The following is an 18,043-nucleotide window of genomic DNA, read 5'->3' on the forward strand; positions in this document are numbered from 1 at the left end:
ATGCTGAAAAATTACTCATGCATATGTTTTGTATATAAAAAAGCTATAGTAAAAAAGTTAAAAAAAAGATTCAAGTGTGGTAGTGAAGTACATCAATGTCCACTGTTTAATTGGATTAGCTTTAGTTTTTAGGCTCATTTAAAATCTGTTGTTCCTTTCAAATTCCTTGACATACACAGGTGGTTGGAGCATGAGTCAGGCATAGATGGAGATTAGAGAATATTTGGTAGTGTTGTACAGCTGTTAATTTTGACATTGGCGATGGAGGAATAAAGCCACTTTCATTTAGGGGATATTTGTCCACTGCAAGATATGAAACACTAGGCTAAATAGGAAAATATCACAGAGTATCTCTGTCAAAATTGAGATTCAGCTACTGTTCAACTATGAATCAAGCTTTCCTTTAAGATAAATTAGATTTGAGAAAACAAATTGGTTTAAAGCTTAAAGTGCAGTCAGATTGGGCTCTAGTGGAAAGAACCCTGAGACTGGTATCTAATGGATTTAAAATCACTTTTATGCCCTCTGGCTAGTAACTTAACATCTTAGGTCCTTAGTTTTTTCATCTGAAATAGAAAGGATTGAAATTAGATGGCCTTTAACGTCCCTTCCAGCTTGAAAGATACTGTCTTATAGTTTTATTTTAAAAATCATTTATTAAACAACTACTGCATTCCAGGTATTATGCTAGATATTTTCTATTTTCTTATTTTTACCCTCCTAACAACTCTAGAAGATAGTTGATATTATTATATGCATTTTACAGTAAAGTAAAATGAGACAAACTGAATTTAAGTTGCCTAATTATTGCACTTTTTATGTTTCTATTTTCTCCAATGCCATTTCTCCTATGCCATATACTCTCATTCAGGCTGTCTATACATCATTTCCATACCTTGGCATTAGCTTGTAAAAACCTGGAAGTTTATACCTGATATATGACTTTTATTTATGCTATAGATCTGCTTGCAGTTTTTTAAATCAAATTCACTACAATCTTCTATAATTGAATAAATATATCTTGCTTCAGAGAATCTGTTTAAAATGCCATTTTTGTAACAATCAAACTGGTATTTCCAGAGACCTGACAGCGAAATGAAGAGCCAGGGACAGCTGAAAGATTGCTGGACAGCAAAAAGTTAGTATCTTCTGCTTTTATGTCCCCTTCTTATTTAGTCTTGGGGCTATTTCAGTGTGGCTAACAAATGTTATTGCCCAAAGCTAAGCTGATCCATTCTAGAACCTTTAGCACCCCAAGCAAAATAACCAAGAATACCCAATTGAGAACAGAAGCAAGAAATTTGTTACCACAGATGTCTTTCTAAGGCTTAGTCGGTCAGTTCTTGCTCTGAAATATGCCTCATCAAAGGAAGAATGACTCCCCTTAAGTTTTTCAGAAAGATTCCGATAGAGGCGTTTCGCAGCATTAGGAGAAGATGGAGCGCTGTTCTTTTTAGTCTGGGAAAGATGTAGATTCTGCATTTGCTGGGTCATTTTCACGTGACTGGTCCTAAGGGGAAGGAAATAATATAATTTGTATTTTCATCTTTTATGCTTGCAAAGTATTAAAGAAAACCCATCAGCCTTTCATTTGCTATGTGGTTTCAAAATCACAATCTTATAGTACTATTATCTAATGTATACTTAGTAGTAACATTTAAGTAAGTAGATTTACATATATATGTATACGTTTTTCATGCTTCTCTATGTCGAGGCAACAAGGGATGAGCCCCATTTGATCACTTCTTGATTTCCACCCCTCCCTCCACCTTCTCCATAGATTAAAAAATGTGATCATCACTGAAACAGCCAGGTCTCCATTAGTGCAAATAACAATTCCCATGAGGTAGAATATGGATATATTTGAATTCCCACTATTTGAAATTATAATTAGTATATTGTCATTGATTACAATCTAATGTGAATGCAGAATGATTTCAAATAATGCAACCATTTCACAAGATTTTCTATTTGTGTTAATTGGTATCTAGGTGTACTTATTAACTATAGCATTATCACTATGTATAATTATGTACCTAGATACTGTAACTATGTAATTGTAACTATGTCCACATATAACTATACAATTCTGCTGATTTATAAGTTTAATAACCCAGTAAAAAAAGATATAAAATTAGACCTTATTCTTTAGGAATCCTATCATGGTCTCTGTTACCCTTTTTAGGAGTTCAATAACCATCCTTTTAATGATGTTTTAGAATTTTGCCAGTCAAGCTCATTGGTTTACTGTTTGTGCTCTCTCTCTCTCTCTCTCTCTCTCTCTCTCTCTCTCTCTCTCTCTCTCTCTCTCTCCCCCTGTTTCTCTGTCTGTCACTGTCACTGTCTCTTTCCCGCTTCTCTCTTCTTCTCTCCTTTTCCCTTCCTCTCTCCCTCCACTCTGCCTGTCTCTCTTCCCCCTCTATCTCTCCATCTCTGTCTTTGTCTCTGCTCTCTTCGTATGTCTTTCTCCTCTTAATTGGGACATTTGTTCTTCAATCCAATTTATCCCTTTTTTTGCAGTCTTCAAAGGCCACCAAAACTGACAGCATTTTGTTTTTTGTATCCAAAGTCAAAGTTAATTTGGCCCAGGTGACTATGTTTTTGCTTATCAAATGTTTTAATTCCATTAATTTAGTCATACTTTTGTCCTTATTAACTCTATGATCATTCTCATTAACAGAAAAAATAGAAACAAAATACAAATTGAAAGACTACCTTTTCTTTTTCATAAGTTATCATCACCTCAAACAATCTGAATATATCTTTCCCTTCTTTGATTTTCCTCTTTTTCTTCAATATAGCATTAACAAAAACAAGCAAAAACGTGTGTATATTTGTGTATCTATAAACTTAATTTTCTTTACTAGCCATAGCTTATTTCAAGCTTTTCATGCTTAGAAATAATCCTTATTCTTTTATTTTCTTAACATTTCTTTAAAAAAAATCCAAATTATATGCTCTGTGTATTTGTGTTGACCTCTTTAGATAACTCCCTTTGTTCCTTCTCACTGTCTTGGTCCTGAGTCTCAATAGCTCATATTTGGAATATTGTGTTAATCTCTAAAGCAGCATCTTTGATTCCATTTTCTCTCTAATCCAACCCACTATGTACAATACTTCCAGATTGGCCTTATTAAACTATCTCTTACAACCACTGATCCAAAATGCTTAGTGGCTTCTTGGTGTTTGGATAAACATAATCTTCCTTAGCATGGCAGTTAAATTTCTCTCACAGAGATGTCAAAAACAGCCAGCAGGCTGGTCTAACCAGATTAAAATATAATTGTAAAATTGGAATATAGGTAACAAAATAAAAATATAATAGAACATAGAAAATCTTAATACAGTATTATCCTAGTACTTGTCCTTAATTGATTTCAGAAAGCATGAGTGGCAAAAAAAGAGACTAGAACCAAATGATTTTTTCCCCATAAGGAGCACATCTCTAGTCCGCAGCCTATCTCTCCTCAAATTTCCCAAAGGGACAAGAGTGGCTTTCAGCTGGGAAGAAACAAGCCAGTCCAGTCAGTCTTCTCTATTCTTGATTCAGCTCATTTTCTGAGAGGAACTGTGACCTTTATCCTTTTCCCTCAACCCCACACTGTTGAAGCTTCCTTAGGGGCTTGGATTAGCTGCTGCCTCTGCTGCTGTCACCTGGGCTCCTCCTGCTGCTTTTGTTGCTTCTTCTACTAAGCATGCCAATTGCTCCATGCCTCTTCCAGAACTACTATTTTGGGAGCCAGAAGACTATACCTCCAATCACATCATCCTATGGGTCCTGAAACCTTCCTGGTATGTGCACAACCAACCCAAGAGTCCTGTATACTGAACCTTTACTGGGAAGGAGCTTCCAATGGAGAAGGTAATAGCAGTAGCATCAGGAGCTGGGTAGTATACTTGGTCAACCTCATATCCCTACTGATCAACCAAGACAACAACTAGGAATGACAAGTATGGAGGAAATATCAAGTGCTAAAGCATTTTTTCTTGTTAAAATGCATTGAAGCAGAATGCTGAGGTACCACCATATATGGTTTCCTAAATCAATACATGGACCAAAGTTATCCTCATAGCGATAGCTTAATGGTACTCATTTTTTATTTAAATTTGAAACCATTGCCCTACAATTTAGCCCCTACTTACAGTATCTGCTCAACTTAATTTATTAGTATTCCCTTATACAAATCCTTTTTAGTGGAATTGAATTTTATTTTGGTCCTTGAGTGTTATATGAGCATTACCAGTTCCATGCCATTTCTCAAAGCATTCCCTCTGCCAACCTACCAAAAACACTTTAAATGAATAGATGATAGACCGACAGAAAGACAGATAGCTAGATAGAAGATAGATATGTCGAGTCTTTATTAAGTGCTTATAATATTCCAGATACAAGGGTAAATATCACTAATAAAAATACAAACAAGCCGATTCTTGCCCTCAAAAAGTTTACATTTTAACAGGGGGAGATAAAGAATAAGGAAAAGGGAGAAAAACTAAGGATGCTTCCATTACTGTTAATATAGTCTGTACTCTTGTGATTATTGATGGGTGGCTGATTATATAATTTTAAATACTAGAATTTAGGCAACATCTTCACTCCTTTATGAAACAGTCTTCAAAAAATTAACCTATGGCATGATAGCTATGAGAAACTCTGTTGTGATTCTGGAAAGAGAGCTATTCAGATCTTAAAAGTGTGAGACTAAAGACCTTTTTCTTTTAAGGGGCAGGAGTAGAGGAAAGAGAGGAACAATGAATAATGTTCCATTTCTCAAGTAAAGAAGATGAACCAGTCACTTCAGGACAAAAAAGGAAAAAACTTGTCTTTGACCTCAGGAAATTGTGATAGTGAATAAAATAATATTGAAAAGATTCCTGAGTTGCTTAAAAATAGGCTTTGGATAAATAGGAGTGATAAAACAAATGGCATTGTAATAAATCAAATATCAATTCATTGCCTATTATGTACCAGATATATTCATTTAGGGTTCTTCTTTTACTCTACTCATGTCATAAGCCTGTCTTATTCAACTAATTAGTCACTGTCTACTTGGTTAATGGAGGGCTAATTTTGTTGATCTGCTCTTGGTTTGGTAGACAGAGCACAGGGCCCCAAAGTCCTGGCTTCAGACAGTTAGTAACTGTGTGACTCTGGGCAAGTCACTTTACTCTGTTTGCCTCAGTTTACTCATCTGTAAAACAGGTTAGAGAAGGAAATAGTAAGCCACTCCAGTATCTTTGTCAAGAATATCCCAAATGGGGTCACAAAGAACGAAAAATAATGAAAACGACTTTACAAGAAAAACAAATGTATTTTTTCTTTTTTATTTTCTCTTTATGATTGGGGAGAGGAGATGATGAGTGTGCCTTCAAGTTCATCTTTTAGTCAAACAGGACAAAGTAAAATATTTAGGCATAATAGGGAAGGTTTGAAAATTATACATTTTATACATTATTCATATCCTTTCTCCCCTTCTCCATCAGCATAAAAGGCTTGATATATCACAGAATACATAGCTATAGTTTTCCTTTCCACATCGTGGGGATTAGGAATACAGTGCTCTTGAGATCTGGAAAATTCACTAAAAATTTTTGTCCCTCTCTTCATATCAGAGAAGTCTGAAATTTTGTCATTATTTTTTTATGGGGTATTTACAATACATTATTGTACAATTTGATATTATATAATACAATACATATATCTTATGTATTTTTGAGTTTCTATACTTCTCCTGTGTTGTCTGGTAACTTTTGCATGTCATCTGTGACTTCTGCAAAATTCCAAAAAAATTCCCATTTAATTTTGTATGTTGACCCATGAAACCATGATGAGGAAAGTCACAATATGGAATGGCTAACTGTATATGCTAAGAAGAATAACAACTATCTGGGCCATGGTCCCATGCTGATGCTATCTGACCTTTCATTGTGGTACTCCAAACTTCTGCTCTAGAACCATGGACTTCTCATTGGTGAGCATTCATATACTATATTATAAAGTAAGATTCCTCCTACCAAGTGCCTTTGTATACCAGTCTCTATCTCTGTCTCAGAATCTCTAGCTCTAACTCTGGCACCTTGGTCTTTGGGTTGATAAACACTTGTTATCTTTATTCCAGACATAGACCTACCATGCCCCTATCTAGGTATCTTCTCTATATATGTACCATTCCTCCCTCTCATTCTCTGTCCCTTTCCAATTCTAAAAACAGTAATCAGGTCAACACTGCCAAAACACTCCTCTCTGGTCACTACTTTCCTACATATGTTGTTTTCTCTTATTAGAATATAAGCTCTTTCTTTGTAGTGGTCAGAAACTGGAAACTAAGTGAATGCCCATCAATTGGAGAATGGCTAAATAAATTGTGGTATATAAATATTATGGAATATTGTTGTTCTGTAAGAAATGACCAGCAGGATGATTTCAGAAAGGTCTGGAGAGACTTACATGAACTGATGCTGAGTGAAATGAGCAGGACCAAGAGATCATTATATACTTCAACAATACTATATGATGATCAATTCTGATGGACATGGCCCTCTTCAATGATGAGTGAACCAAATCAGTTCCAATAGAGCAGTAATGAAGTGAACCAGCTACACCCAGCGAAAGAACTCTGGGAGATGACTATGAACCACTACATAGAATTCCCAATCCCTCTATTTTTGTCTGCCTGCACTTTTGATTTCCTTCACAGGCTAATTGTACACTATTTCAAAGTCCGACTTCTTTTGTATAGCAAAACAATTGTTTGGACATGTATACATATATTGTATTTAAATTGTACTTCAACATATTTAACATGTATTGGTCAACCTGCCATCTGGGGGAAGGGATGGGTAGAAGGAGGGGAAAAGTTGGAACAAAAGGTTTTGCAATTGTCAATGCTAAAAAATTACCTGTGCATATATCTTGTAAATAAAAAAGCTATAATAACAAAGAATATAAGCTCTTTGAAGATAATGACTATCTTGCTTGCTTAAATTTGTATTTCCAGTACTTAACACAGGATCTAGTACATAGTAAAACACTTAATAAATCGAAATAAGTGCTATTCATTCACTTATTCATTCATTCATTGTTGTTCTGTTTGTGTATTGAGCCTTAGGAGGTTGTTAACTAACTCTGATCCTGACTCTGGAAGAGGGCAATATATAACTCAAAGGCATAAAACTTTCATATTAGATTTCAAGGATTATAGCACCCCTGCAGAAGAACTTTCCCAGGACTCCAATCATTCCCTGAAAGTGACCATTAATCCAGTGACCATCATTCATTTCTAGTTTGATTGCATTCCCAGTGATGCATTTCAATTGACTTTAAAATATTTAAAAATTTTTTCTGAACTTGACAAACACTAATAAAAATAAACATTTGCATTTATAAAGAACAGAAAAAAGAGTGTATATAAAATTTAAAATTTTACTATATACATTTTAAAAAAGCATTTACTCAGTTCAACAAGTTATTTCCAAAGCTGCCTCAGGTGTTTGTATTGCCTTCTGACCCATTAGGTTTCTTCTGTAGAATTTTCTAAATTCTTCATTGATGTTTCTTTCTTTCTTTCTTTCTTTCTTTCTTTCTTTCTTTCTTTCTTTCTTTGACATTGCTATTACTAACCCAGCCCCCAAATTCTCTCTCTCTCTCTCTCAACAAAAACTCTTCTTTGCCTTGTCCATCACAGAGAGATGGAGCAGACCCTTGAAATGAAGGAGAAGACTCAAGAAATATTGGGTAGTTCTGTTGCTGATTGTGCCCACCATTGAAAGAGTGTGGCAGTTATGGCATTTGACTCATGGACATAGAAAATTATTGGACTTCAAAACCCTTAGAAATCATTGTATTCTCTGAGACATGATAAGATTGTTGTAGGACTTGAAAATCCTCAGGAATCATTGGATTCTTTGAGACACAAGACTTGAAAGCCCTCAGGAATCATTGGATTTTCTGAAAAAATGATAAGATTATTATAGGACTTCAAAATCTGCTGGAATCATTGGATTCCCTAACACATAAAAAGACTTTTGCAGGACTTCAAAAACTTGGGGGGATCATTGGATTCCCTGATATGTGAAGCAATAGACAATAGGTTGGTTTTGGACTATCTCTTGGCTGCTGAAGAAGGCATATGTGTGACTAATGTTTACATACTCTCCTTCTAGGACTTCTGGCAATCTTTTACAACATCATCTTGATTTATATTGTTTGTTATACCAATTGCGTGTACAATTCATGTTTGTTATACCACATCAAGCCTGCACTGACTGTGGGGAGAGTCATCACTAATAGCCTCTGCGTTATTGCTGTGTGCTTGTGTAATACCTCCCATGCTGATGGGTTTGTGCATACCTGTTTCTAATAAGACCCTTCAGCCCAGAGACCCACTAGCAACCCCCACTTCCCTTTGGTGCTTTTCATCTCTCTTCCTGAGATGTCAGGGAGGGCGTGATTATCTCCTTTTTAGTGCTTTCACTTCCCTTCCTAAGAAGTCAGGGGGGTCGTGATCACCTCCTTTTCAGTGCTTTTATCTCCTTTCCTGAGAAAACAGGAAGCTTCCCTTGGGGGCTCTGACCTCCCTGAAGAATCAGGGATGGCATGACCACAAAAGAAAGCGGGAGATGTAATGGGCTGAGGCTCGAGTTGATGCACTGAGGTCCCAAGCACGTGAGGCTAAATAGAAATTGGACCATTCTCTATTGATATATAAGCTTGAAGAAAGAATGGTCCCCGCCCACTCTTTGTGCAAGTCCTGATGTGTTGTATAGGAAATGATAATTTTGGTGGGTGGAGGCAGGGGAGTGAAAAGGGAAGCAGAAAGAGAGACTGCTGGCTGGTGTCTTGTCACAGCTGCTCGCATTGCTATCGTGACCACCCTTCACCTCCAGTCTCCCTCTGCCAGCTGGCTTCCTGTCTGCCCATATTGCTATCGCAATCCTTCTTCACCTCTTCACTTCAATAAAGATTGAAGATTTTTCCCTTAACCTGAATTCCTGACTCTGGCTGATTTTAAATACGCAGTCATCACAAATAAGCATCATTAAGCAAAAACAAAACCAAAAACAACAACAACAACAACAAAAAAAACCTTACACATCAACCATGTCTGAGAATGTCTAATTAAGCTTCTCTAATATGTTGTGCCTCTATCAAGAGGTAAGTAACAAGCATCATTATTAGTGGTCATGAATCATGGTTGGTCATTGATTTGATATAGATTCTGAAGTCATTCCCAGCATTAGAATCATTGTTTCAGTGTATAAATTGTTCTTGATTCTCCTAATTTTATATTGCATCAGTTTCTACAAGTCTTTTCAGCTTTCTCTGAATCTCTCCTTCTTATCATATGACATTAAATATGTTTCACCTCCTGTTTAAAACACTGTAGATGATGCTTTCAGATCCTACCTACTGTTTTAAGAAATATATTTATTGGTAAACTTAACTTTAACAAAAACCATAATAAACATTATATTTTGTATTTTCTGCACTTACTGATATAGATGCTTGATTTTTATTTTTTGTTATTAATATGATCTATCTTGCACATGGATTTTCTAATATTGAGCCAATCTTACATTTTTGCCAAAAATCTAACTCTTTTAGATAATCTTCTGTAAACTCTTCATTAATATTTTATTAAATATTTTGTATTGATACTCATTAGGAATATTGGTGTATAGTTTTCTTGCTTTGCTTTTTTTTTTTTTTTACTGGTTTAGCATCATAACCTAGAAGGAATTTGGTTGAATTAGCTCTTTTCCTTCCCTTTTGAAAATGGTTTACATGGTAATGGAATTCATTGAGTTAAGTAGTTAATTTCTAGTTCTGTTCTCCTGGATCTTTAAATATTTTTGTAAATGTTCCTCCATTTCCTTTAAATTAATCATTTTGTTGGCATAAAATTGAGTAAACTTTTTTATTAGAACTATTTCCTTTATTTCTTCATTTGTTGTTCTACTTTTTCATTTTTGAAAATAGCAATTTAATTTTTCTATCTCCTTTAAAAATAAGATAAGCTAACTATTATTTTCTTAGGTTTCTATTTTCAAAACACTTTTTCCTATTTTTAATTATCAATACAAGATTTTTTTTGTTTTAACTTCCAATTTGGTTAATCTCTCTCTCTCTCTCTCTCTCTCTCTCTCTCTCTCTCTCTCTCTCTCTCTCTCTCTCTCTCTCTCTCTCTCTTTCTCTTCCTCTCCTCCCAAGCCCCCCAGCATTGGGATTAAGTGATTTTGCCCAGAATCATACATCTAGACCAAATTTGAACTCAGGTCTTTCTGACTTCAGGACTGGTGTTCTATCCACTGTGCCACCTAGCTACCCCTTTTCTCTGCTTTTTAAACTAATAAAGCAGTGTCCAGACTCTGAATTTATTTTTTTTATAAATTCCCTCTATGAACCTGTAAGGTGTTATAATTTTTAAGAGAAATTTGTTTTTTTTTCTTTCCCTATTAGAATATAAGTACTTCCAGGGGTCCTCAAACTTTTAAAATAGGGGGCCAGTTCACTGTCCCTCAGACTGTTGGAAGGCTGGACTATAGTAAAAACAAAAACTTTGTTTCATGGGCCTTTAAATAAAGAAACATTAAAAGCCCTGGGTGAGGGGGATAAACGTCCTCAGCTGCCACATCTGGCCCACGGCCTGTAGTTTGAGGACCCCTGGATTTAGACCCTTCCCATTGATCAGGTATATTTAAGTAGGCAATCCATTTGTATATATTTAATACAGAAATATATTTATCTTTCTAGCTTTTCTCTTAACTGTTGTGTTTGCAGTTCAATTTTTTAAATCTAGGCTCCAGTCTTTTCATCAGAAATAACTGAAAATCCATTCCATTAAAAATAATTTTCAGCCTTTCAGTCTGTTAATCTTAGTTGTAAATTATTGTCTTTTACTTATAAGAATATCATATTCCAAGCTTTTTCTATCTTTTAAAGTAGTTGATAGCAAGTCTTGTTTATCCTTACTTTATTTCTTTGGTAGTTGTATTTTTTCTCTCTGACTTCATGCAGTAAATTTTCTTTGTCCTGAAAGCTCTAGATTTTTGGCTCACATATTCTTGGGACTTTTTAATTGGGAGTTTTCTTAAGAAAATGGCCAGTGTATTCTTTCTAATTTTACTCTGTATTCTGGTTGTTTAAATCTGAGTAGTTTTCAAAAAAAATTATTGAAACATTATTTATCCAAGAAGTGGTTCCCACCTATTATCTCTCCTCCTGGGGGAGATTGAATCTAGTCAATTGCTTGTGTTTAAAGGTTTTCACATGAAGATGATTAGGTATCCATACTAAGTCAAGTACTCATATGGTGAGTACTGAGGAACAGATAAGCACTAGGCTTTTACGGTAAATTGAATCAGTAAAATGGAGAAAGTTGATGTTTTTGTACCAATCAACATTGGGATTTGACTAAAGAGTAGTCACAGCACTACACTTGGTAAGAGATTGGGAGGCTAAATATGAGGGTGGTGAGAGTCTAAACTTTTTTTTTCTTTTCTTAAATCATGGCTTGGGAGCTCTAATTATTCTTAAATGGCCTCTTCTTGCTCTGTTTTCCAGGTTAATTGGTTTTGAGAGTAGACACTTTTTATTTTCTTCTTCTTCTTCTTCTTCTTCTTCTTCTTCTTCTTCTTCTTCTTCTTCTTCTTCTTCTTCTTTCTCTCCTCCTCCTCCTCCTGCTCCTTTTCCTCTTCTTTTCTTCTTGTTCTTCATTTTACTCTAATATTTCTTTTTGTTTCATGAAATAATCAATTTCTGTTTGATCTGTTCTATTTTTCAGGGAGTCCATCATTTAAAATTTTTTTTAAGTTTCCATTCTATTTATCCTCTTTCCAATTATTTTCTCCAAAACTTTCATTTCATATGTAATTCCATTTTTTATCTCTTGCTTCACTTTCCCTAGGAACTCTTAGAGTTCTTAGGTCCAAGTCAATTTTCTTCCCTCTGAGGCTTTATTTTCATTTGTGGCATTATTCTCTTCTTCTGTATATTCCTTTTAGGTGATTCCTGACTCATGTTATAACTTCCTATTGTTCATTGTTTTCTTTTGTTGACTCAGATTTTTAATCCTACTTTCTCAATTGAGTTTTTGTGTCAGGGCAGGAGTTCTATTCCATCCTGTCACTTTTGATGAGGATGCTAAGAACATTTAAGTACTGGCCTTCATTTTCAGAGTTTTAAAAATCTGTTTCTACTTCTCCTTGATATATCTTCTCTCAGATAGCATTCAGGCTTTAGTATCTCTGGTCAAAACTCTATGGTCAATTGTTTCCTATCACATTGCTGCTTTAGGTTTCCATCTTCAGAATGAGGGTGGAATTTGGGTTTTTTCTAATCTGGCCATTCATATGGTCTTCCAATGCGCACTGGTGCTTTCCCCTACTTTGGGCTTCTGTTTTTATCTTCTAGGCTTATGCTGACTTTCTTGGTGGGATGCTTCTAGGTCTAGTTATTTAATTCTTGCTGTCTTTTATATATTCCAGAGCTGGATGAAGAAGTTAACTAAAGTGTTTCATTGTATTCTTGATTATTATTTTATCTGGTGACTTTTTTTAGATCATTGCCAGAGTTAATGTGGGAGTTTGGTTCCTTCATGAACTTTTGCAGTTTAACTTTCACCATTAATTGAAAAGTGTAATAGTCTATATGGGTGATCAGTTTTAAAACTATTAAAATTTAACAAAATATACTTCATATATGAACAACATGGGATATAATTTTATTTATTAGCCAACTATCGTGGAAAGTAATTTAAAGCTTTACCCAAAGGGCAATCAAACTGTACATACCCTTTGGACTAGCACTACCACTACTAGGTTTGTATCCCAAAGAAACCATAAAAAAAGAAAAAAAAGGATCTACAAAATACAAAAAAAAATTTATAACAGCTCTTTTTTTGTGATGGCAAAGAATTAAAAATCGAGTGGATCAATATCAATTGGGAAGTTCCTGAACAGGTCATGATATATGAATGTATGGGATACTATTGTTTTATAAGAAATAATGTATAGGTAGATTTCAGAAAAACCTGGAAAGACTTATATGAATTGATTCTGAGTAAAGTGAGCAGCACCAGGAGACTACTGTTCACAGTAAAAACAACATTGTGTGATGATCAACTGTGATAGACTTAGCACTTCTCAGCAATGTAATGATCTAAGACTATTCTAAAAATATCATGATGGAAAAATGCTATCTACATCCAGAGAAAGAACTGTGGAGTCTGAATGCAAATCAGAACATACTGTGTACACCTTTTTTTTTGTGGTTTTCTCTTTTGTTCTGTTTCTTTTTTCACAACTTCACTGATGTTGAAATATGTTTGACATGATTGCACATGCATAACCTATATCATATTGCTTGTCATCTTGGGAATGGAGGAGAGAGGAAGGAGAGAAAAATTTGGAATCAAAAATCTTATAAAAATGAATGATGAAAAGTAGCTTTACATGCAATTGGAAAAAATGAAATGTTTTTATAAGAAATAACAAAAATCAATTCTGGAAAAAACCATGAAAAATTATTCTATGAAAAAAAGAAAATTTGGAAGTTCATTTACATCTACACACAAATACACACACACATACACACACACGCGCATGTGTGTGCATACATATACCTTAGTAGCACAATTAGACATATAAATTATTAATCACCCACCTTTCCTCAAGATGAGAAATTTCTATCAGAAGAGTTGTTTCTGCCTAGTACATATGACAATTATCTTATTGTTACTTCAATTGTGTTTGACTTTTTGTGATCCTATTTAGGGCATGAAGAAACTGATTTGCCCAGGGTCACACCATTAATAACAGTTTGAAGTCATTTTTAAACTCAGGGGGATGAGTTTTTCTGACTACAAAGCCATCATTCTATCCATTGTGCCATCCAGCCTCCTTATCTATAAGTTAGAGATTGAGTTAGTTTTCTGAGATACTTGGAAATTAAATTACTCAAGGTCATATGTATTAAAGACAGAATTCTAACCCAGATCTTTAGACTAAAAATCCAGATCTTTATTCACTATAGCGGCTGTCTCCTCTAGAATGGCATGCATAATGCTTGGTACATAGTAGATACTAAATAAATATTTGGGGTGAAGAAGGAAGGGAAAAAATTTAAAAACACACCAAGAATAAAAGAAAAGTTAGAAAGAAACATTAAAGTAGAATAGCTTTGAAAACAACATTAGTACTTTACATAGTTTTTTTTTTTTTAAACTGTGAAATGTAAGTTGTAGTGAATCCTTTTTGTATGTGTTATAGTATGTAAGTGGAAATATTCTTTTTGTTATTGTTAAGTATTTAAGTTCAAAATGAATAAAAATATTTTTGTTTGATTCTGTGTTTTTTGTTTGTTTGTTTGTTCTTTGAGTTTAGATGAATGCTAATTTCTTTTGCTTCTCTTTAGTACATTATGATTTACCTGGATGTGGAAGTGCTTTTCTCAGAGATATATAACAAACAAAGGCTACATAAATTGGAGGGAGGATAGATTCTTTCATCCTTTGGAGTGCAAGGATTATTTCATTTTTGTGCTTGTGTTACCAATGCCTAAGGCAATGCTTTGCACAATTTTACCCCTAATTTTTTTATTTTATTGGTATAAAAAATTCCTGGTAAGAAGCCCTACTTACTAAAGTAGAGTAGCAACTACTTTGCAGTTTATAATCTTATAGAGTTGTCTTAGATGAGAGATTAATGGCCTTCCTCAGTGTCATGGCCAGGATGTATCAGAGGTAAACTTTGAATTCACGTTCCCAAGTCCAAGGCTAATTCCCTATTCACTATGATGGCCTGCTTTTTGCCATGTATATAAAAGGCAATGAATACATGCTTTTAAAGTAGAATCAGACCCAACAGAGTCTTCTGTGTGGTGGTCAGGTAGTCAGTCTACTTAGCTTTTGGTTCAAAGAATTGGAATGATAATTTTGAATTTTCAATGTATCTTTTCTCTATCTATCTTTAATTTATAGGCCTAAGTTTTCTCCCCTATAAAATGAATGGGTTCAAGTAGGTGATCACCACAGTCTGTTCCTAAAGAAATTTATGACAATGTACCCCATCAAGTAGACAAGGGCCAGTATGATTATTGATAGGGACAGGGTAATGTACAGAGAGGGAAAACAACAATAACAATGCTTTCCTAGGAACTGGAAGGCTTAGATTTCACTTCTGGCTCTGCCATTAACTGGATTTTGATATTGGACAAATGACTTTGGCTTTCCAGATTTCATGTCTTTTCTTATAAAAATGATACTTTTAGTTATAATAATCCCTAAGGTCTGATGAATGATAATTATATTACTCAAGTAACTGAAGAAACAGGGATAGTATCCCTGACTCCCTGTTGATTGATCTAATAATAGGATCATATAAAAGCTATATAGCATTTATATAGCATTATGGAAATCATCATAATAACAATAACAATAGCTAGCCTTGACATGGTTTTAAGGTTTTCAAAACACTTTACAAATATTATCTCATTTAAGACTCATAAAAAAACCTATGAAGTATTCATAATTTTACAGATAAGGAAACTGAGGCAGTGGTTAACTAACTTGTTCATGGTCAAATAGTTATCAAGTATCTGAGGTCAAATTTGAACTCAAGTTTTCCTGATCTCAGGAATAATGTTCTATCCACTGGGCCACCAAGATGACAAGAACATCTTCTTCCATTTATCACAGAATTTTCAAGTTGGAAAGGACTCCTCCAATGTAATTTAGTTTCACCCTTATAAAAGAATTCCCCCTGTAAGAGAGAATTACCACTGAGAAGTCATCCAGTCTTGATCTGAAGACCTCTAATGAAGGGGAGCCTGCTACTCCCTATTGTGTTCCAGTTTTGAATAGTTTTAATAAATTGATTGGAAGTTTTTTTCATGAAGCAAATATTGTCTTTTTGAGGTCAAATGGAATGTCTAGTCCCTTTTCCAGGTGGCATCCTTCCAAATACTGGAGACAGATATATTTGACCTCCCTGAATCTTCTCTTCTCCAAGCTAAACATTCTCAGTTCTTTCAATACATCCTCATATGAATGAATGAATGGCTGAATAAATGAAGTACTCACTATGTTCCAATCACCGTTCTAAAGGCTGGAGATAAAAAAAATAGAAAAGTAAGACAAACCTTGCTTTAATGTAGTCTGCATTCTGATATGAGGAAGGTCTTATTTGCAAGTCATAAGGAAAGGTGTGTTCATCCTTACAGTTCAGTGTTAAAGCACATGGTATTTTCTCTTCTTTAATGTCATTTCCACAGATAGTAAGACATTTGATAATGCCAAGTACTTTGGTAGCAAGAACTTTGCTTTCCAGGTCTTCAGTAGCTATGGCTACAGCATCTCTAGGAACAATTGTCAGCTTCTAAAGTCACATTTCATGAACTTCCGGCCTGTCTTCATCCTAGATGCTATTCTCTGGAAATTTTCCAGCTCATTAATCTTTATCATGTGTATCTCTGAATCTTTCAGATCAAAGTGGAGAATGGCATGGCCCTTATGATCAATAGCACATGGTGGCTGGGATTCTATGCAAAGCTGGGCTTCTCTTATGAGAATCAACCTCAAATTTCCCAACTTTATTTGCTAACTATTCACATTTTGAGGAACATGGTGTTCTCTGTTCCTAAGTAATCTATCTTTTGTCCTAATCAGGATTCATAGCCACACCTTTGTCTTTACAGCCAAGTGATATACAACAGAGGAAATATACCAAATGAAACCTTCAACTCTACATGACATTTATATGGATTCAGACCTAAAGTATTAGCACAAGAAAGCTGGATTGATTCTTCTATAAAATCTAAGGATAACAGTTCAGACAAAAGCCCATGATAAAGAGGAGAAAGAAGAAGTATTTGTTTTCTCTCATTCCTTTTTCCTTCCATAAAAATGAGCCCCTATCTATTTTGAAAGGTAAAGGAATTAAGCTGGGTCATTCTTGTGGCCATTTATGGTGGCCACTTCAGGAACATGGCTGGCATTAAGGACAAACAGCACAGCCCACAATAACATTATTGGCCCACTGCGCATCCCGGAAGGATAGTAGTCCCCACTATGTGCTCAGTGAATCCCTCTGATCACTGTGTGAATGAAAAAAAAAATCACATTAAAAAATGTGAGCCCTGTGATGGTGGAGAACCAAGGCAGAGACTTGCCCACATGCATCTGTTGTGCTGCTGTTATCCTGGTTTTTTTTAAACATGTTGTAAACATTGCCAGGTTCCTAGCACTAGGTCTGCTCAAATAATTCAGTGCCTGATCACCTAGGATCATTTAAATGCTAGCATTCTAGCCTCCATGCTCAGCTGGCAAACCAGAGTCAGAGAAGCAGCTGTTTGCTCAGATTGGCATTGGTCCTTTTCAGCATTCTGGGACCCAACAGTTAACCTGATCCAACAGGTATGTGATAGATACCTTGGTAGGAGACTGGATAATGACAGGTAATGGTAAAATGTAGAGTGGCAGCAGTCTGTTTTTATTCCCAAAGGCATAACACACATTATTCTAATGCTTGCTGCTCCAAATAATTAAAAATATGCCTAGATTTCCTCCTTCCTATGCCCCAGTATATCTGTATAGAAATGTATGTCTCCCTGAAGATCTGTGTATGTGTGTCCTGCACACATCACCCCCAGCTAACTCTTTCGAAGATGTATATATCATATCATTAAACATGCATCACCACACATTTTAGAAAACAATGAAAAAATGACCCAGCAAGCAAATGTTCAACATGATAGGAGAAGGTAATAGGATTTACTTACCAGTTTAGCTTGGATGAGGCAGAAGAGGAACAAGTTGTTGGTAATTGTCCAGCGTCTTCATTCAATAAATCACACTGGTTTTGCTTTCGCCTCTGGCTCAGTCTCTGTGCAAAGCAAGTGAACCTCCTTCCTATTCTGCATGAAAAATCAGAAATAAACAGGCTCACTACCCACCAGAGCACAAGTCTATGATTATTGAGGTACTCTCAAAGCAAAACAAAAGAGCAAATGATGCAGAGAGCTAGAGAGAGAGAGAGAGAGAGAGAG

General features: G+C 35.2%; 1 protein-coding gene across 1 annotated transcript in view; it reads right to left on the bottom strand.

The window, feature by feature from the left end:
- Positions 1-18,043, bottom strand: part of ANKFN1 (ankyrin repeat and fibronectin type III domain containing 1) — a 405,379-nt gene that overhangs the window by 167,567 nt on the left and 219,769 nt on the right. The window contains exons 3-4 of the mRNA XM_051994242.1: positions 17,777-17,911; positions 1,309-1,510 (exon numbers count right to left, since the gene is read on the bottom strand). Of these exons, the coding sequence (XP_051850202.1) occupies positions 1,309-1,510; positions 17,777-17,911 (337 nt within the window). The remainder of the gene's footprint in view (positions 1-1,308; positions 1,511-17,776; positions 17,912-18,043) is intronic.

The sequence above is a fragment of the Antechinus flavipes genome, chromosome 4 (genome assembly GCF_016432865.1).
Source record: "Antechinus flavipes isolate AdamAnt ecotype Samford, QLD, Australia chromosome 4, AdamAnt_v2, whole genome shotgun sequence".
Taxonomy (NCBI): Eukaryota; Metazoa; Chordata; class Mammalia; order Dasyuromorphia; family Dasyuridae; genus Antechinus; species Antechinus flavipes.